Source organism: Podarcis tiliguerta (genome assembly GCF_965153285.1).
Source record: "Podarcis tiliguerta genome assembly, chromosome: 7".
In the NCBI taxonomy this organism is placed as follows: domain Eukaryota; kingdom Metazoa; phylum Chordata; class Lepidosauria; order Squamata; family Lacertidae; genus Podarcis; species Podarcis tiliguerta.
Window position 1 is genome coordinate 58,605,191 of NC_139540.1, and position 20,084 is coordinate 58,625,274.

The window sequence follows — 20,084 nt, forward strand, 5'->3', positions numbered from 1 at the left end:
TCCAAAGGCCATCCCACGGGATGTCATGAAATTGAAAGGGAAGGGCTTTTGACTCATTCTGCTATTCAAAACTAGTTGTGCAGTTTGTAGAAAGGAATGCTGATACTGTTATGTATTCAGAAACAATGCTTCAGGAACTATTTGGGGCAGAATGAGAGGAGAACTATAATAACAAGGTGATGAGGTGGTCTTAGGCATGTCGTTATTTTCTCAGCTTCTGCCTGTTTCCCCAATCTGCAATATAATACTGTAATAGTGCTGGCCATAAAGAGTTGTTGTAAGGCTATGTGAAGACTTTGAGCACTTGAAATGAATTACAAATATCAAGTATTATTTCTGAGTAGACATTAGAAACATTTGACATGTGTTAAAACATAAAAAGTATGTGTACTACATCCATAGCAGATCTGAAAAAAACATACAGGTTAAACACAGACTGATAGAAACATCAGAGATGATGACAAGCACAGTACACAGTCATGTACAGAAATGATACACATTTATACCTACATTCCATCCTACGTCAAGACCTCATTTATTAGGAGATAGTACAGCTTGGACAATTTTGAATGTGAATTCCCTACAAATATATAAATTCTTGTAACATGTATGCACACAAACAAATTATACAAATGTTACAGACACTATAAAACGTATATTTTCTTAGATGGACTTTTTCGTATCTGATGGAGTCACAAATTAGTTACACTTTGCGGTTTACTGGTGCTGGCCATGCCACTACCCATGCCTTGTTGCAAGCACTTTAAAGTAGTAGTAACAGATCATTCTATGAAATATTAAGTTTTCAATGCAAGCCATTAGTAATGGACAAAAGTAACACTTCTTTAGATGTGCTTTGAGTGCTTTCTTTTGTAAAATACCGGGGGGGGGGGTTGGGGGGGGAGAGAGTCCTAATGGGACTTGTAAATTGAATCCCACCAGTTATTTCCTGCATCAGCTATTATGCACTACTTGCCTTTTCTCCTTCCATGACATGCTGCATGTCATCCCCCAAATTATATGCCTCTTATGAAGTCCTTAAAGATTTCTAAATGTTAATATCATTTGGCTTACTTAAAATAAAAAATAGGGCAAACAATTATACAGCTTAATGCATTTTCACACTTCAATACATCATTCATCTTGTACGTAAACAAAAGTGAGACTATGTTGCAAAACTGAAACCACAGTTTTAATTGCTATAACGAGATTTGGTTTCGATTGTATAAACCATAAGGTTTGTATGGCCTCATAAAAATAAGTTCAAAATTATTAGGTTAAGTAGGCAAGACTGTGATCCTCTTCCAACCTGTTTTCTAGGGAAAGCTTAGCTTAAACCAACCTAAGCACTTTATAACAACCCTCTATCTGTTTATTATTATTATTTTAGCTTATGCATATTACAACACCACAACTGCAATCCAGAGGTCCACAAATGGCAGAATAAGAAATGTGCATGGTTGTGTAAGACTGTGCACAAGCTATGGGCATACTAAACAGGTCACCACACAAGGAACAGACTCTTCAGGATGCAGCTGGATTTTTCTTGCACAAGGAAAATAGCAGCTCTTCATATTTCTGCATGCAGAAGATAGTCACAGGTAAGGCTTTGTAACGCTTTTAATCAAAAACATATTTGAGAAGAAATGTTAACAGTGAACAAAGATACATCCATGTATTGTTGTGGCGCATATGTCTCCTTTACAATTTTCTACCTATTCGGTTAGTTAAAAGCAACCATCCATTCCTCAGTCTCTTTCACTGTCTGGAAGCCTGGCAAAAAGTTCTGATGTGATGGTAGCACCTATTTTCTTTGTGCATGTTAAAGATCAGAGGCACCGATGAAATGTCCAATTACCTTGTTAGATCTCTGTTCTTGCCCCGTTTCAGTGGGACTTAATCAGTAGAGGGTCACAGCTGATTAAATCCCAGAGCAACGTTACTCACCAACGTAAATAAGAGACAGTTTAGAATATTAACAGGCATTTCTTCTGAAATGACTCCAGGAATCTTAACTGTTCTCTTATCTGAATAATCTATTGAAAATAAAAATATTACTGCAGCATAGGATCAGGCACCCAGTTAGGTGGTTGTACTTGCCTCACCCTCTTTCTATTGCTTAGACTTAAAAAAAATGATATTTGTTTATTCATTGGTAAAACAGGCTAGAGCAGAAGAAACCAACCATTCAATTACCCTTTAAAATAATAAAAGGACCACAAAACTTGTCAGCACTCCTATTTTCCTTGAAGGATAAAAATAAAAAATACAAACAAGAAATTTAAGTTAACAGTGCTACATCTATGGCAATTTCACATGTTTCGTTGCAATTCCTATTAAGAAGACATACAGTCCAGAAACTCATGACATATACACTGGCAAAAGCCATAAACCATGAGAATAACAAGACTCGAGGGAACAAGACTGACAAAGACTACCCCAAGGGTGACTTTCTTTGATACCAGTAAGTAGATCCCTAAAGGCAAGGAACTAAAATATAGCAAGCCTAGCAACCAAACTAGGACTCGAATTGAAGTCTGGAAGAGCAAGGATGTACAGTTCCACACTGTCCAGTGATGAGGCACAGATGCAACAGAGTCAAAGCTTGTGGGCCTGTAGAATTCCACAACAGGGGTTGAGTTCAGGGTTGGAGGGCTCTCTCTCTGAACCTCCATGATAGTTATAACCAGACAGTTGGAGGAAGTGTGAGAGGGGCTAACGAGAGAGGCCAGCCTTTTGGGAGTCAGCAGGAGTTCTGTGGGATTGTCTGGTAGGCACTTCTTCACCTTGCCTCCATAAGCCAAATTTACAAGGATATTGTTGTCATCAGGAAGACTACTGACCTCATCATCGGGCAGGCATGTTTCAAACCTACAGAATGGGCAAACAATGACTCCCTGAGGAGAATCCCCAAAATCTATGATCTTGCAAAGACATTTGGCACATACTCTGTGGCAACACTCCAGTACTTTAGGTTTTCTCTGTCTCAAGTTATAGCGGTTGTAACAGATTTTGCATTCAAGCTCATCTGAGCCCTGGGACTCCACAGTATCTTCTGGAAGTAGGCTGGTCATTTCTTTTCAATGTGCTTTAGACTTGTGGTGATGTCAGACAAAGGCTGTTGCTTTGTCTTTATTTCTTTGTGAAAAGAAAGATGTTTAGAGTTCCTTTCAGATTACCCAGTACTCAAATCAATCAGGGATGGGCGGAGTACCAACAGTCATAATTTTCAATCTCTTACAAGGACTATCTGCTTTTTTCTTCAGTGTCTTTCATATACATAGCTTCCATATAATATATAGTTTCTGTAAAGGGGAAGAAAAATAAACACATGAATTCAATTAAAGATGTTCCATTTTATATTTTAGCTACTTATTTTTCAAGGTTTTGCTCTTTCAGTCTCATAACAAGTTTCAGAGTAAGGTTAGGCTGAGAAGTGGTGAGTGGATCAAGGCAACCAGTTAGTTGTCCCAAGGCTGAGTAGGTATTTCTACCCATGTCTCCCTAGTTGTTGTTGTTGCTATTATTTGATTTCTGTTTAAAGACTGCTTAGGAAAAGGCAATGGAGCTGAGGTGGGTAAATGAAAGCAAGCAAACATAGGGTTGTATCCAGCAAACTTAACTGTTCATGCAAATACTTCTGCTTCTGCAATGGAACTTCTCCTCCCCCCTGCACACCACCCTCCAATATTCTTCTGCAGTTTTTCCAAACTCTCTGGAGCAGATTGAGGGATGGAATGCGTGTGGAGGTGTGAAAGAAGTCCTGTTGCACAAACATGTATTGTGCAAATGGGATGCAACCCATGGGCACAAATTCTTAAAGTCATAGAGGAGATTTTTTTTTAAAAAAACCTAAGGTATATGAGTTAAAATATTCATTTAATAGTTTCATATATATTCACATATTTATATATAATATTTACATAATATGATGCTTATAATTCTAGGTGATAAGCAAATAACTAAGATAATATCAACGATCAGCAGCTCAATCAATTGTGAAAAAGGAAAGCAAAGAATCTAAATCAGTTTAACAAGTTAAACCAAACATGATTGACAATTATCTTGAAATTTCAAGTTCTAGTAACTTATAAACAAAATACTTACTTTGATAAATTTCTTAGCACATCATTTCTTAAACCTTTTATAATATGTTAACTTACTGAAAATATCTATATTCCAGATTTTCATATACCACTACATTATATATGGTCTATTAGATTTCCAATTACCCAGTATTACTAGTTTCATTGCTATTAATAACGTTGTATGAGTTCTAGGTCTACATCATTAACAGTTCCTTGTGAACAACCAAGTAACATTTGCTTTGGAATTAATGCTATATTCCTCCCAATTATATCACTTATTATATTTAAGATCTCCAGAAGGGCTTTACTTGTACACCATTCTAAAATATGTGCATCATATCTGTTCTGAAATCTCCAACATGTATCCTGCTGAAAATTACAACTTTTTTAAAATAAAAAAGAGTAAGTGCCTAATGCCATCAGTACTGTATTTTGCAATCTAAGTCTTACCACAGACCCTGAATGGATATGGGGCAGGGACTAAAGAACAACTTTAGAAGATTCCTCATGTGGGCAGCCACTTCTTTAGATGATATCCCAGTCTCATTGCTATCTGCAAAACAAAACAATTCATTTACAATAGGTTCTTTCATCTAGAGCTGCGTCTTGTAATATGTGTGTCTGTGGCAGACCAGCACATGGGTCAGTTGGAGCTGTGGAATTGACAACCATAACAGGCACCCTGGACTACATGCTCCCCTCCCCTTTCTGGCCCATTACATTTTCCACTCTCTTGATGTGACATGGATTCAGGCAGTCTGACTATATAAATCGCAATAAACAAATTCATAAATTTGGAAGCTCCCCAAGCTACAGTAAGGGCAGGACAGGAATCATTCTCGAACTTCCATGGCTGTTTCTCTTACGCCTGGCAGAAAACCCTGTTGTTTAAGATAGCAGAACCAGTCATTTTCACTAAGTGCCAAAAAGTATATTCTTCCAGCGCAGAATCACCTCATAACCAATAACCCCTTCTTTCCCATGAGTTTGCTGAGAATGAAGTGCATTTAAGAGCTGGATTTAAATAGTAAGATGGAAATTTTGGATAATTTTTTGTAAGCTGCCTTGGGAGGCCTATCCTGAAACACAGAGTATAAGTACTTTAAATAAACACACACCCCATACATATGTGCCATGCTGCTAAACCATACCCTGCAGCATTTTTCTTGCGAGAGAACGGTGGCCATCTTGCTCAATTTTGCACTGGGACCCCCCCCAAAGCACTGGGGCGGGGGGCTGCAATCTTGCATGGCACTCCAAAATGTGTGGTTTTTTGGTGCCATGACTAAAAAAAGCCCCTTTTCAGGGAGAAATCGTGCAACATCTATTGTGTCAGTAATAATCTCTGGACACAATTATCTTGATGTTCACCTACATCTTCAACTCTGTAATCAGAAGCACCATTGACAATTGAAACAGTCATGGGACTACATTTAAGTTAGGACTATCACCCAATTAAAGAAATCTTAGTTGATGGTTTCAAATGTCTAATTGATTAATTGACTAAATTTGTACAAATTAACCAATGGTTCTAAACAAAAAAAGGGGGAAAACCCTCTGTTTTTAGATGATACACACCTCCTTAGTCCAAGCCTATAAAAAGCAAAGTCTGATATGTTTGGGGCACATGGAGATTGCTGCATTCATGTTCAAAAGTCTTATCTGATTCAGAAGAAAAAAACCACACTGTGTTGCTAACTTTTAAAGCTGCTTTACTCATCCTGATGCTTGTATATACACATTCCTAGCAGCAAGTGCTTGCTCAACCTGTTTCATGCCACATTTTCTGCTAGCTTTAGTCAGCTTTCAACAATAGGCATTTCCCTGTCAGTTTTAATCAATGTGTTACATTGCACTAAAGTTACAGGACATGGCATATTGATCTGCTTTTGGTTCATAGTCAGAACGAAAATGGCCCTTTCCATCTTACTATTCTTCGCATGATAAACAGATTCTTACTGGCAGAAAACAGTAAAGGTTTTTTTTAGTACCTTCAATAGAGCACCCAAAATATAATGCACATGGAAGAATGCAGCATCAGCAGCGTGTGCAGCAGAAGTGTTACATTTGATTACTGTGTCAAAAATACTTAATATTGCTAGGTTACTGAAATATTAAAACAAATCTGATGGGGCCTGAACTGGCAGAACACGCCATTTTCTATGGTCTATGGTGCATGGATAACAAGTTTGGTGATATGGTCAGCAATGCCTTTGCTTTCCCTTACCCAATGGACCAAACCATTGCTATTAACACCACTCTGGGTAATATTAAGTGCATTGAAACTGACATTTCATGGTACATAAATATATTTTGGTTAATTGTCCTTATGTCAATAAAATAAATGTGTATGTTACAAAAATTCCAATCAACATGACTTTCTGATGGTCTTGTCAGAAATGGGCAGTTTCTCATAAGGGTAAAATTAACCTGAAGTTCACTAAACAAAAGCTACACCTTATACATCATTGATATAGCCTTTTTCATCAAATTTGGGAACCTGAAATATTATTTATAACATAAAAATACTCAAGATGAAGGAAGAGCCATATATAAATTATATAAAAAGAAGAGTAAGGAACACCCCCTCCTCAGTCAAAGGAAGTCCTCTTCACCTTCCAGCTTCTCAGATATAATTAGCACTTCTGAGTTCAAGAAAGCATCTTCTTACAACCTTGTCACTAGTCCCTCATTGAGGTGTGTGTTTGAGTCCAACATTATCCCAACACAAAAGGAAATAGGCATATTTGTATCACTGTACCTTTGCAAGCATTCAGTACCCTCCGCCTTTCTCTAATGAAAATAGGAACGTCCTATTCCATGATGATAATGATAATTTTATTAATTATACCCTGCCCAGGGCTGCCTTCAGATATCTTCTAAAGGTTCTATAGTTACTTATCTCCTTGACTCAGGGGTCACATAACTCAATTACCTCCAACTTTTCTTCAATAAAAATACGAAGGTCCTACCAGACACTTCAACATTTATGTGATAAAAATGGGGATATCCTAAGGAAAAGCAGGACATTCCAGGATCAAATTAGAAACCAGGGTGGCTTCTGTAAATCCAGTACTGAGCCTGGAAAATAGGGACACTTGGAGGGTCTGCAGTTCTCAGCCAATAAAATTCATTGGCAAGATTAAAAACGTGTCATGTTTCAAATAGCAATCCAATTTATACTATATAATGATTTTCAAGGTTTGAAGGAGATATGTTGCATGAAGGTTTGAACTATTAATTCAATTTAGTTTACTTCAACCATTTCTAAATCCCCCCCCCCCATGGCTATACCAGCATACCAGTTCAGGAATGACATTTGTTTAAATGAATGTGTATAATTCCAGGTTCACAACAGACATAGGGTGTAGTCTGCACTCTACTGAAGCCAATGGCAAAGCTCCCATTGATTTTATTTTCATGCTAATTCAGAAACAGATTATGAATATATGGTTTACAACTAGACTTGAATACTGAATGCTGACAAAGCTTGTAGTACACAAACTGTGGCCTACAATCGTGTGCGGAAATAAGATAAAGCAGTAATTGGTTTGCATGAGACACACAAAAACATGAAAACTAATTAGAAAAATGTTTTATTTGCTTGTGCAGTCATAATCTACCATTACCTCAAACGTGCAGTGTAGCCTCTGGCAACAGACATTTATATCAAATAGGGCCTACCTAGTAAATGAACATTTTCTTAAAATTGGGATCAGATGCAAGTACTTTCTGAGAACAATTATAATTTATCACAAATTATTAGCTGATAAAGCTAAGATGGTAAAATAAAGTGCTGCATCACTAGTCCTAGGATTGCTGGAGTGTTGCCGTGCTCAAATTAATGCTGTGGTGGGATTTTTCAGGCTTCAGGAGAATTTAAACTTCATTGCTTAGACTGAACATATTCTGCAGTACAGAAATGTGATGGTCTTGTTCAGTAGGAAAGGAACACTGACTGCAATTGTAAACTCAGACTGTTCTTTTGACTCTAGCAAACATGCTTTGATATTAGACAATGGACTCCTTAGTTCAACCGAAGGCCAGGTTCCTGTCAGGATTAATTTTTATATAAAGTGCCAAGGAACCCGGTGATTCCACTAGCCAAGCCAAAATGTATCTTTGACTAGAATGTGATTGTCTGAATGCCCCCAAATAGGGGTAGATGAACCAGCACCAACATAAGCACCTCACTTAAGCATCTATTGCAGATATAATACACTGTAGAAAAGGCAGAGCCGGCCTAGCCATTCGGTGAGACCACCACTGCATCAGGTGGTAGAACACCCCCCCACACACCTGCCCTGCTGCCGCTGACATAGTTACTAGTTTTGGGCAAGATCACATCCATTTTGGGTGAGATCTTGCTCAAAATAGGTGCCAATGATGGCAGCATGTAGCAGGGGGCAGCAGAGCAGCTGGTGGCAGGAGTGGGTAGGTGGTGGCAGGCGCTTCAATTTCACCCCAAATGTAGAATGGGACATGCCACCCCTGAGAAAGGGGCAACCACAATGACCAAGGGGCTGGAACAGGTTGCAACATCTAGTGCTTTTAAGGTTTAGGATAAAGGGAAAACAAGAGAGTCAGGAAAGAGGTGTGTGAATGGATGGATAAGTTTTTTTTGCGCTTTCTCATGACTCAGAATGAAAATTCAGAACAGACAAAAGGAAGTATTTCTTCACTCAGCTCATAGTTAAACATAGATGCCTGAGCTCTGTGAGTGCAGTGAAGCACACAGTGTGTGAGGACTGAGACATTCGCAGGGAAACCAAAATGCTCATTTACAAAGCTATTGTACCACCAACTTTACTGTACACTCGTGAAACATGGACCATTTACTGTATATAAACACCATCTCCAACTCCTCAGAAGATACCATCAATGGTGTCTCCAAATAATTTTACATATCCCTTGGGAAGACAGGCAAACTAATGTCAGTGTACTGGAAGAAGCAAAGATCACCAGTGTTAAAGCAATGATTCTTCAACATCAACTTCGTTGGACTGGCCATGTTGTTCAGATGCCTGATTTTCAACTTCCAAAACAACTACTCTATTCTCAATTTAAGATGGGAAGCAAAATACCAGTGGACAACAAAGGAGGTTTAAAGACGCTCTCAAGGCAAATATTTAAAAATGCAGTATAAGCACAGGTAATTGGGAAACACTGGCTTGCTAGGGCTGCAACTGGACAATTTGTTGTTGTTGTTGTTTAATCGTTTAGTCGTGTCCGACTCTTCGTGACCCTATAAACCAGAGCATGCCAGGCACTTCTGTCTTCCACTGCCTCCCGCAGTTTAGTCAAACTCATGCTGGTAGCTTCGAGAACACTATCCAACCATCTCGTCCTCTGTCGTCCCCTTCTCCTTGTGCCCTCCATCTTTCCCAACATCAGGGTCTTTTCCAGGGAGTCTTGTCTTCTCATGAGGTGGCCAAAGTATTGGAGTCTCAGCTTCAGGACCTGTCCTTCCAGTGAGCACTCAGGGCTGATTTCCTTCAGAATGGAGAAAGACATCTACTTCTGCTTCATTGGCTATGCAAAAGCCTTTGACTGTGTCGACCACAGCAAACTATGGCAGTGCCTGATCACCTCATCTGTCTCCTGAGAAATCTCTATGTGGGACAAGAAGCTACAGTTAGAACTGGATATGGAACAACTGATTGGTTCAACATTGGGAAAGGAGTACGGCAAGGCTGTATGTTGTCTCCCTGCTTATTTAACTTATATGCAGAATTCATCATGCGAAAGGCTGGGCTGGATGAATCCCTAGCTGGAATTAAGATTGCCGGAAGAAATATCAACAACCTCAGATATGCAGATGACACAACCTTGATGGCAGAAAGTGAGGAGGAATTAAAGAACCTTTTAATGAGGGTGAAAGAGGAGAGCGCAAAATATGGTCTGAAGCTCAACATCAAAAAAATGAAGATCATGAATAGCCTCTACCAAAGGCCTCATGGACTTTGAAGAAGTACGAACTCAGGATGAAAGGGAGAAATGTGCTAAGAGGAAGGGATGCTTGACAAATCCTCACCATGATCAACTCCCACCCGGAAACCTATGTCCCCACTGTGGAAGGATGTGTGGATCCAGAATTGGCCTCCACAGTCACTTACAGACACAGTCACTTAAGACCATATTCATGGAAGACAATCTTACTTGACTATGAGTGAGCAACAAAGAAGAAAGAAGTTAAACAATGTAATTCCCTTCTGCAATATATGGATGATGGCCGCTGGATTAGATGGCTTTAAACTAAAAAAAAATTAAAGCATAAACTCCAATTTAAAATGCTATTAAATGTTGGTCTGCACTCTGTCACTCCATGCTTCATAATATTGTTGTGTAAGTTTGGGGAGTTAGACTGTATGATGCCGGAGTCCCTTCTAATTCCTAAGGTCCTGGATACAGCAAGGGTTAAAATCTAATGTAGGATTCCATTGCTGAATTAGCCAGGCAAGGGTCATAGTTACCACCTAAGTATGATTGTTAGTCTGACAAAGGAAATTGCTCTGTGCCAGAGGGCAAATGGGTGGGCCTCTTCCCTCATCTGTCTGGTAGTGAGAAAGATAAAAGTCAGAGTAGTGTGTGAGAGCTGAAAGCTGGGCTAGACACAGACAGAAGCCAGAGAATGAGAGCCACGCTTGATTTCTGCTTGAATCTACAGTTGTGGCTATGGGAGATTGTATATATGTGTAAATAAACCATATACCATAAAGACACCACAGTCTCTGCTGTCCCTCATTCCAAGGAAACTGAACCCTGTGTAAGTGCCTGGAACCTCTGGAATATCCCACCACTCAGAGATTGGGGTGGCGTGCAACAATATCAGTATGAAACGGGAAGGACATCCTGCTTATTCCACCAGTGTTCTGCAGAGTTGGATGTGCTATAGAAAATGGTGTTCACTTTCATAATTTGGAGTGAAGCAACACGACAGGCAAGAGATTGGTGAAATCATTATGAATTCTTGAATTGTGGCAGCTCTTTTGGCAAGGCTTCAAGTCTGAAGGACTCTGCAATTCAGTATCATCTAAATGAACCATTTAATACTCCTGTGTTGACATTGTATCGTGCCTGAAAAAGCCATTATTCTACACCCTCAAACACATCTATAAATTCACTATGTGAAACATACAATGATTCCATTTCTATGTGGGGTCTGAAAGGCATCCAGCTGATGGCAAACTGCAGCAAGGTTATTGCTGTAATCTTTGGTGTTCACTATTTTATAAGGCTGAATACTGCAAGTTATTTAAAAACAGATATACTAGAAAACTCCAGACTGTCAGCTGTTCTTAACACCATGGATCAAATTCCAATTAGCTTTTTAAAAAGGGAACTAGCAGCTCATTTCCATAGGAGTGTTGGGCTGAACAGAAAGGCAAGTTATAAAGAAAACCCTGTTTAGGAAGCTAGTTTCACTCTTACAAGGTTATGTGGTACACAGAGTATTCTCTGGTAAAACAGGGAAATCTAATTGAGTCTCAATCATAAAGGACGGAAACCTTTTCTCTTCAAGGAATTGCATCTGCTGAGGCAATTATTTCTGTAGAGCATCCAATTTCTGTAGAGGTCTTTACCCTGAGTGGTCTAGTGGTGACGGGCCTCATAACCTCTTTTGTATAACTGTACAAGTGTAATAGGGCAAGGGTGTAGGAGAGAGAATATCCCATGATTTATATTTGAGATTCAGTTAGGTCTTCGTGTTTTATTGGATAATACTTTCTGCACCACAAGATCCTGTAAGAGTGAAACCATTTTCTTAAGATCCCATAACAGCACATCATGTAGCTCCACACAAACAATTCTTTACAAATAGAGAAATCGATTAGCCATTTCTGCAAGCATCTTCTAGTCTAATCCATTTCACTCCTGTTCACAGTTTAAAAAATATTGTTATTTTTATGGTCAGGATTCATTTAACTGTTGAAAACATGGAGCACATACTGACCAAAGAAAAACTGATTTTAGAAATAAAATATTATTCAAATCATAGGAACTAACTCCTAGGGGCCATGGGGTTTTTGGCATCCACAATAAAATGTTTTAGGAGGCCGGGCCCCCATGAAGTTGATGGGCATTGATGCAGAGTGTGCACTGCATCAAGTTATCGATTATGTGAAGTGGGGCTTACATGGGCCCCCACAATACTTTATTCAAGTTGGCACCCCTGATTAAAATGGTGGGCATTGGGGGGGTGTCACATGGGGACCTTTGTTGATAAGCACCCTTTGTTATATTCTAAAATCAAAAAGCTTTCAAAGCATTTTCAAAACTTTTTTGGACACTGAGGTTAGTGGTTGGGTAATATTCATCTTGTGCACAGTTTATTAACCACATGTTATATATTTTACATTTCTTGCCCTGGTAGTGGATATTTTGACTCAACCATATGCATAGTGATAATTTCTGGCTTTTGAATATAGTACTTGAAGGATCAGAATGTGCTCTCTTACTCTCTCTCTTTAATGTCCCATTCCCAAAGGCTGTAATATCATCAAACTTATTTCACCACAAGCCTCTCAGAACTATTTGAAATTGAAAGGATTGCAGGCTTAGAATAGGATTTCCTTCAATTTTGCTTCAGTTGATATTGCTCATGTATAAATAAAATAACATTTTCAAGGCAGAGAAACTGCCTTTCTGAATCAGCATTTTTTCACACTCTTAACCAGTGAACTCAGTCAAAATAAATGCATTAAGGATGTGAAAAAGCAGGAGATTCAGATCTTAGGGAGGCAGGGAAGACAGTGGAAAAGTATTGTTAAACAGTTTCCCAGTTGTAGATTACTATTTTATAGTTGTATAGTGGTGTGTATTTTCTTCTGGCCTCAGGTATCTAAATATACTGTGATATCTATCACATTGTGTGAAATTACATGTCAACCTTGAAATATTATAGGCATACAAGGGTTGAAAGACATGAGATATATTGGCAGATACTTGTGCAAATTTCAGTCTGAAGGCTACATCTCTGATCTTACCAGTAAACATTTATTTTGTATTAAAACTACTTGTGAAAAGCTGTGCACTTCTTCACCCCACCCCATTCCTCCTTCCTGAACAATCCAGTGATTTGTATGTAGATGCCCACTTCTGCCCCAGAATAGACAATTTATATTATCTTCTGTTAAAAATGCACTGAAGGCATAACTTATAATTCATATAAAACATGAGGTGAATGATTTGAAAAAAGCCTTCTTGGCAGTCCCTTCCTAATAGCATTTTACTAACAAGACTGCAGTGACTCACAATCACTGAGATGCAGTAGCCTCTTTCTGTGCATGACTGTGTCACAATGCAAGACTAAATTTAGAGTAAAAAATGGATATATGTCTAAATTTAGTCTGAACAGTATATATGTATAGTCAAGAACAATATCATATTAAAATGCATTAACAGAAGTGTCAAATATAATATCTGTAAACATAATATACAAATTTAATAAATATGTAAGAATTTACATTTCTGAATTGGGGGGAGCTACAATATCGTCTAAAGGAATTCCTTATAGTTAACAATCTTTTTAATGGCAGGATTCCTATTCCATTAACAGTTGGGTAACAAACTAACTTCACTGGAAAAGGTTTTCCTACCACATAGATGCAGTGAGGGGAAAAGCTTGGCCAATTAAATTTCTACTGGTTACACAACTGTGAAAAGGCAAAGCAGTTCTGCCAGAAAAATGCTGGCAACTCTACCTCTGCTCAAAGGCAGGACTGTTGCCATATCTAATCATCCTATGACATTCAAATGACACTGTAACAAGCAGGTGCACCACAAGAGGTACCTAGAGAACAATACAACAGGATGGCTCATGCAAACATGTAGCCATGGTTCACAAATAGCCAGGGTCAAAGGGAGGACATTGTTTATGATACCATAAAGCACTGCCTCCCAGAGCTTTTTGCTCACCCCAAGTATTATGTGTTGCTTGCACTTCATTAATCACACACCTACTACTTTGAAACAATTGACAGTGTGGAAGATTGGGTTTCCAAGTGGTTTGTGGCAAATACCACCTTTCTTAACCAGCAGTTACGGCACATCAGTTCTTCCACTGTGCCTCTGGTGGCAATCCTATAGTCATTTACCTGGGATTAAGCACTATTGTGCTCAATGATATACTTCAAAATAGGCATGGATAGGATTGTATTGTCTTTTACAGATATCACCCCCAATCCCATTCACTACCTGTCACACAGTGGCCCCATGCATTTCCTTCTGAAGAGATCCCAGGGAGTTATAATGGACTACTGCTTTTCTTCCCTGGATATATACTTGCTCATTTTCACAGGAATTAATTTCCCCGCATTGCACTGATATGAGAACTTTGAAAACACAAAGGAAGGCCAGCTCTAGTGCATAGCACTGATGCCAAATTTAACTTAATGTGAAACTGGATACAAATTTGGAGCTTCCAACTCAGGAAAAGCATCAGATAAATCTTGAAAGAAATGGAGGAGTTCACCAAAACTAGATGCATCTTTCAAGGAAGGTGGGGGTTTATATCACTAACATACAGAGTTATCTTAAGTTATATTGCCACTCCAGGCCAAAATTAATTTTGCTGCCTATGCTCCATATCATGCTTTTTATTAATGAAGGAGGACTGTGTTCCCCCTTAAGGATTTTCCTTTTCAGCTCCTTTTCCTTGCTTTGTATGTGAATGGAGCCAACAAAATAAGCAGCAACTGGAAACACTACAGGGTGAAACCTTCACCAGATTGTTGTTCTGAGATCCTAGGGTAACGCCAATAGTGTTCCACACTTGAGGGTTTTCCAGAGCATCCCGGAACTTATTGAAGTCCAATTGTCCAGCCACCTATACTACTCACTAGATTGTCCTGCCCTTGTGAACGTAGTATATTAGTATCATATAACCTCGTGTCATGCAAAAACACCTTAAAGACAGAAGAACATATTCAACAATCTCTTCTAAACATAAGCTCTACTGCAGGGGAGCTTGATGGAGGCAAATGCCCAGCCAGAATAAGTTCTACCCACTCTTTACCCTATTTGTATATTAATTTTATTTATTTATATATCCCACTTCTCTGCTGCTTAAAGTGGCTTATCACATTCAGTAGTTTCAGTCTTTTCAGACCTAAGACCTATCTCTAGCCCGAACCTGCATCTTGGGGTCCTACATGGTAAAACAAAAACAAAAAACACAGATGTCTGTGTATGGTGGGAGTGCTGCTGTTGCAACCCACCATTTTGTTAGGTAATGGCCACCAGTGAGCACCAATCAACCAAAATATCAGGTCAGTTTATCCTCTTGGCTAGAGGTGGGATGTTCTCATTTGTGTGCATAAATTAGCTCAGTGGTTTCTGGGCAGGAATTATTGAGAAAAAGCAGAGCTAACAGCACCAGCCTAACGATGTCTACTCAGAAGTAAATCCTACTGAATTCTATGAGGCTTACTCCCAGGTAAGTAGAGTTAGGATTGCAGCATAAATACCCAAGACTAGTCAAGCACTCTGTTGTTTTTCATTACGTTTATCAGATCAAAATGTCAAAAATGAGAGACACTGTGAGCTTGATGTTCTGTAGAGATGTAATTTTCTGAAATATGGAACTCTTCTGGAACAGTGATGTTTTTCATTAAGGGCCATTTCCTTAAAATATGAGATGCCACTAAATTTAAGACACATCTGGTGTTCAGCAAGGAACAAATGGTTTCAGACATGAAATTAGAACAGAGCAGTGTTTTAAAACAGGGACACGAGCTGATTCTGTGTCCTATTTGAAAAATACCTTATGATACAGTTGTATATCAATAGCTTGTTGCTGCAGCATCGTTGACTTAATAAATAAATAAATAAATAAATAGGTAGAAGTAACTACTCTTCAGAATGTCTATAATGGCCACAGGAGATTTTCCTGAGACACCTACTGCTAGGTCCCATCAGTGCGCCATAGCAACAATGAAATCACAGTCTCTAGGGGGTCATTGGTAAGTGTCCGAATATGTGTCTGAAGTCGCTTCTGGCAGGTACCCAAATCTTCAGGAGGATACTGTATTTCTAACAGCTACTTTACATCTTTCTTACTGACATTTCAAAGCCATGCCTTCTTCTCTTCACCCAGATTGTCAGGTGGATGGGGTCAAGAGGGTATAGAATAGACATTTCAGAAGATCACGGATAAGATGGATATTTTACTTGTATCCCAAAAGATATACCGTATTTTTCGCCCTATTGGACGCACTTTTCCCCCTCTAAAAATGAAGGGGAAATGTGTGTGCGTCCTATGCGGTGAATGCAGACTTTTGCTGAAGCCTGGAGAGCGAGAGGGATCAGTGCGCACCGACCCCTCTCGCTCTCCAGGCTTCAGGAAGCTATCTGCAAGCCTGGGGAGCCCGACAGGAGTTCCCGCCGGGCTCCCAAGGCTTGCGGATAGCAGCCTGTTCTGGGGGCTGGGGTCGGGGGCTTCCCCTGCCCCAGCCCCATGCCTGGGGGGGGGGAAATATATATTTTTTCTTTATTTCCCCCCCCAAAAAACTAGGTGCGCCCTATGGGCCGGTGCACCCTATAGGGCGAAAAATACGGTAGGTAGTGTACAATAATGTGAAACAGAAATTAGGTACATTCTGAGCACCATATTGTTCTTATAACTTGAAAAAGTATTGGACAATCCTACATACTGTATACGGCTCTTGATATCAACTAGCAATTTTACCATATATGTAATATCTGCTTTTATTCATATAAGCATGAATTATTTTACACATGCAAGCAATAACATATAAGCTTATAATGATATCACTGAAGGTTTGCTTCATTTTCTTTTGGGTTTTCATCATGCTTGCTTTTAAGACCAACAGAGCTTTCAGAGCTATTACTCTATATAATTGTTACAGTATAATAGGTTGCAATCCTGTTCACACTGGCTTTTGAGTAAGCTCCCGTTGAACTCAATGAAAATTACATTTGGATGAAAAACACAGAATTGGGCTGCTGTGATATGAAAGGGGAAGCTGTGACTTTCTTTTGTGTTTTTAAAGATGAATTTTTATTAGGTCCCTATGTTTTCCTTTATTTGTGTCATGCAGATGGTGAGGGCCATGGTTCAGTGAAAAAACATACTGAGCTGTTTTTTCACCATTCTGATATCCACATTCTGTTTAATATCGCTTTTAGGAAAAGGTCTAGCAACATCATGGTCTTTTATGCTACAATACTAACACAGGTCATTGTTGCAATGAATTTTACAAACACAAAAGGTATCACAATGTTACATAAGAACAAAGGGCACTGGAATGGAAATAACTTTCTCAACAAGCCAAGTGCACTATGATGGACAATTAAAGAAAATTATCATTGACATAGAGCATGTTACAACATAAAACCAATCTTACCAAGTGTATTTTGTTCTCTCACTGATCAATATTTCAGCAGTCATAATTTCATATGTATTTAAAGGAAGGATGTGACATCTTTAAACTGGGGTGTACTCATGTATAAACCCTAATAATTATTATTTCATAAGAAAACTCACTTAGGATTGGCATCTCATTGAAATAGATAAACTCTTAGGCCACAATTCTATAAACATCTATCTGGAAAAAGTCCAGCTGAACACAATGTGGGGTTACTTCTAATTAGTACTTTTAAGTACATATATAGGACTCCACTGCTTAGCTGATGCCCATGCTACTAACTGCTAAAGAAATCTTAGTTGCCAACTTTTAGGAATGAGGATAAGGCTCTAAATTAGAGCCCTATTAGAGTCTCTAATACCCAAGTGACAAACAAAATTCAACAGGTGAAATATTACATCATTACTACATTTCCATGCTAGAAAAAGCTTCAGATGCTAAACTGATGCTTGTTGTCACACAACCTTTAAAGATAAAGGAATTCTGACAAATATATTATTATATATCTCTTGCCTTGAATCATGAACAAAATTACTGTACACAGAATTCTGGTTCTTCGGTTGATATTTGCTATTAGCTATCCTTTTTGCCCCATGCTGTCTTCTTCTATATTATATCTACCACATGCATCCAAATATTCAAGTATGTAACTGGTAAAATTTTATTCTGGTCCAATAAAACTCCCCTAAATCAAGAGTTGTCAACAAAGTGCTGTCCAGATATTTGTTGCACTACACTTCCCATCAGTGAAGATCATTTATCATGCTGGCTGAGGCTGATGGGATTTGGAGTCTAACAATATCTGGAGAGCAGAAAGATGGCTGCCCTTGTCCTAAATCATAGTACCACTGATCCATGTCATAAATGATCACAGTAATGTAAAACTACTTGATCCAGTGAAGTATTAAATTATTCAGTTCCAGTTGGCTTCCAGTATTAAGCACTCTGGGATTTTCTCAGGAGTAAAACAGTAGTGATGTTAGAAATTAATGTTAACTGTATTATCAGAACTAACATACTGCAAACTTGTAGAAAGTTGTAAATCATTCCTGTTTTTGCTCCCTTTTGTCACTGAACAAATGACCCAGCTATTTCACTTTCCAGGTGGCAAAGTTATTTCCTCCTGGTTTGTCAGAACTAAACAGCTATTTGACTTCATCCTTTTTAAAATAAAAATTAAATTTATGCATAACAGGGTATTTCACATAAACTTCCCAAATGGGTTTAAGTGTATATTTAATCCCAAGAACTCAACAGAGTAATAGGGCACATGACGTTTCAGCCTTTGATATCTGTGTGTGTTTTGATTAAACAGTTCACTTCCAACCACAATACAGTTTTCATAAGGTCAAAAGTCAAACCAGATACAGGAGAGAACGTCCAAGATGAAAACATGCCCCCCCTTCCCATTTGACAGTCTATCTCTAACTTACCCCGGCATGGATGTTTAAATATAGAAACGAACATAGCTCCCAATAGAAAGGAGAGAAGCGAGGTCCACCAGTTGCAGGCAATGAAAATGGTACAAACCCGTCAGCATCACTCCCCTAGTAACTTTAAAATCATTGCAAGGACAGCAAATCAACTTGTTATAACCCTATCAGAAAAAGTGACCCCCATCGTCAAGGGGCTGGAAGTGCACAATTGAAGGTGGACCACTTTCATCCTCCCCACCCTTCTGGGAGGGACAGTAAAAAAAAGCAAGCAACAACGGACCTTACGCTCCCGTTCAACCATCACTTCCAATAAAGCTGGACAAGCCACCCCTGTGTAGACTTTTCGATACATCTGAGGAAAAGCACATTTGCAATGCAGCCCAGCTCCTGTTTTGCCCCTGATTTCAGAGAGGGGCTGCGAGGAGTACACTCACCCACCCCACCTCCCCTGAGCTACAGCCTTTGAACTCCCCACAAAAACAAAACTTTCCTCACTTCCATCCAACAAGCCTTCATCTTCCCCACACCCACTTAGTCACATTTATTTCCGAGGGGAGGACTGCCCCCCACCGCGACCCTACGAGTTTGACCCTCGACGACCAACAGAAAGTGCGCGAGAGGCTGTGTCAGGTTGCACGTTGAAGGAGCCTCCTCCTCAGGCAGGGCTGTTTCTGCAACCGTCGCCCCCCCCCCCCCAGCAGCAGCAGCCCCGTTTCGCGAGGAGACAAGATACTGGTGCAGTAATAAAGCAGACAGAGCTGACAGACTCTGCGAAATGGGGGGAAGTGGGGGGCCTGACGGGGCGAAGGGCGCCGCACCGTACCTTGCTTGAGTCCCTGCCGGCGGGCGGGAAGGCAGGCAGGCAGGCGGGCTTTCTTCTGCAGACGGCGCTCTTTCCCCCTCGCCTCTTTGCTCCGCAGCAGCACCACCACCAGCAGCAGCGAGTGTTTGGCAGAGAGCAGAGGGCTGCCAGGCTTTGCCGTTACTACCGCGAGGAGCCCCGGATCAGCGCCGTCGCCATGGCAACCTGCCCGCTGCCGCCAGCGACGCTGACGGGAGGGGGTGGGTGGGGGGTAGGCAGCCTTTCGCCATTCATTGAAGAAACGTCCTCCCGCTCCCTCCGCCTCAGCCCAGCCCTCAAAACAGGGCGAGAGAGGAGGCGGAGGTAACGG

At 39.8% G+C, this 20,084-nt stretch overlaps 2 protein-coding genes across 4 annotated transcripts in view; one reads left to right on the plus strand and one right to left on the minus strand.

The window, feature by feature from the left end:
• Positions 1–511: 511 nt before the first annotated feature.
• RNF182 (ring finger protein 182) lies at positions 512–20,037 on the minus strand. Of its 3 annotated transcripts, none has more exons than XM_083449674.1 (3): positions 19,736–20,037; positions 4,546–4,641; positions 512–3,305 (listed from the first exon to the last, which is right to left on the minus strand). In XM_083449674.1, the coding sequence occupies exon 3, from the start codon at positions 3,072–3,074 to the stop codon at positions 2,337–2,339; it is 738 nt and encodes a 245-aa protein (XP_083305800.1). In that variant the 5' UTR covers positions 3,075–3,305; positions 4,546–4,641; positions 19,736–20,037; the 3' UTR covers positions 512–2,336. The 3 variants fall into 3 exon arrangements, with proteins under 3 accessions (XP_083305800.1, XP_083305798.1, XP_083305799.1); XM_083449672.1 differs by having other exon boundaries at positions 4,539–4,641; XM_083449673.1 differs by lacking the exon at positions 19,736–20,037 and adding an exon at positions 18,910–19,055 and having other exon boundaries at positions 4,539–4,641.
• The window catches only part of CD83 (CD83 molecule), a 31,689-nt gene continuing 30,834 nt past the window's right edge, over positions 19,230–20,084 (plus strand). Inside the window, exon 1 of the mRNA XM_083449628.1 lies at positions 19,230–19,647. The gene's annotated coding sequence lies outside the window, so the exon portion shown is untranslated. The remainder of the gene's footprint in view (positions 19,648–20,084) is intronic.

What these genes read in the sequence shown, in the direction of transcription:
- RNF182 (XM_083449674.1), bottom strand. Translation starts at nt 3,074, where the DNA reads ATGACCAGCCTACTTCCAGAAGATACTGTGGAGTCCCAGGGCTCAGAT.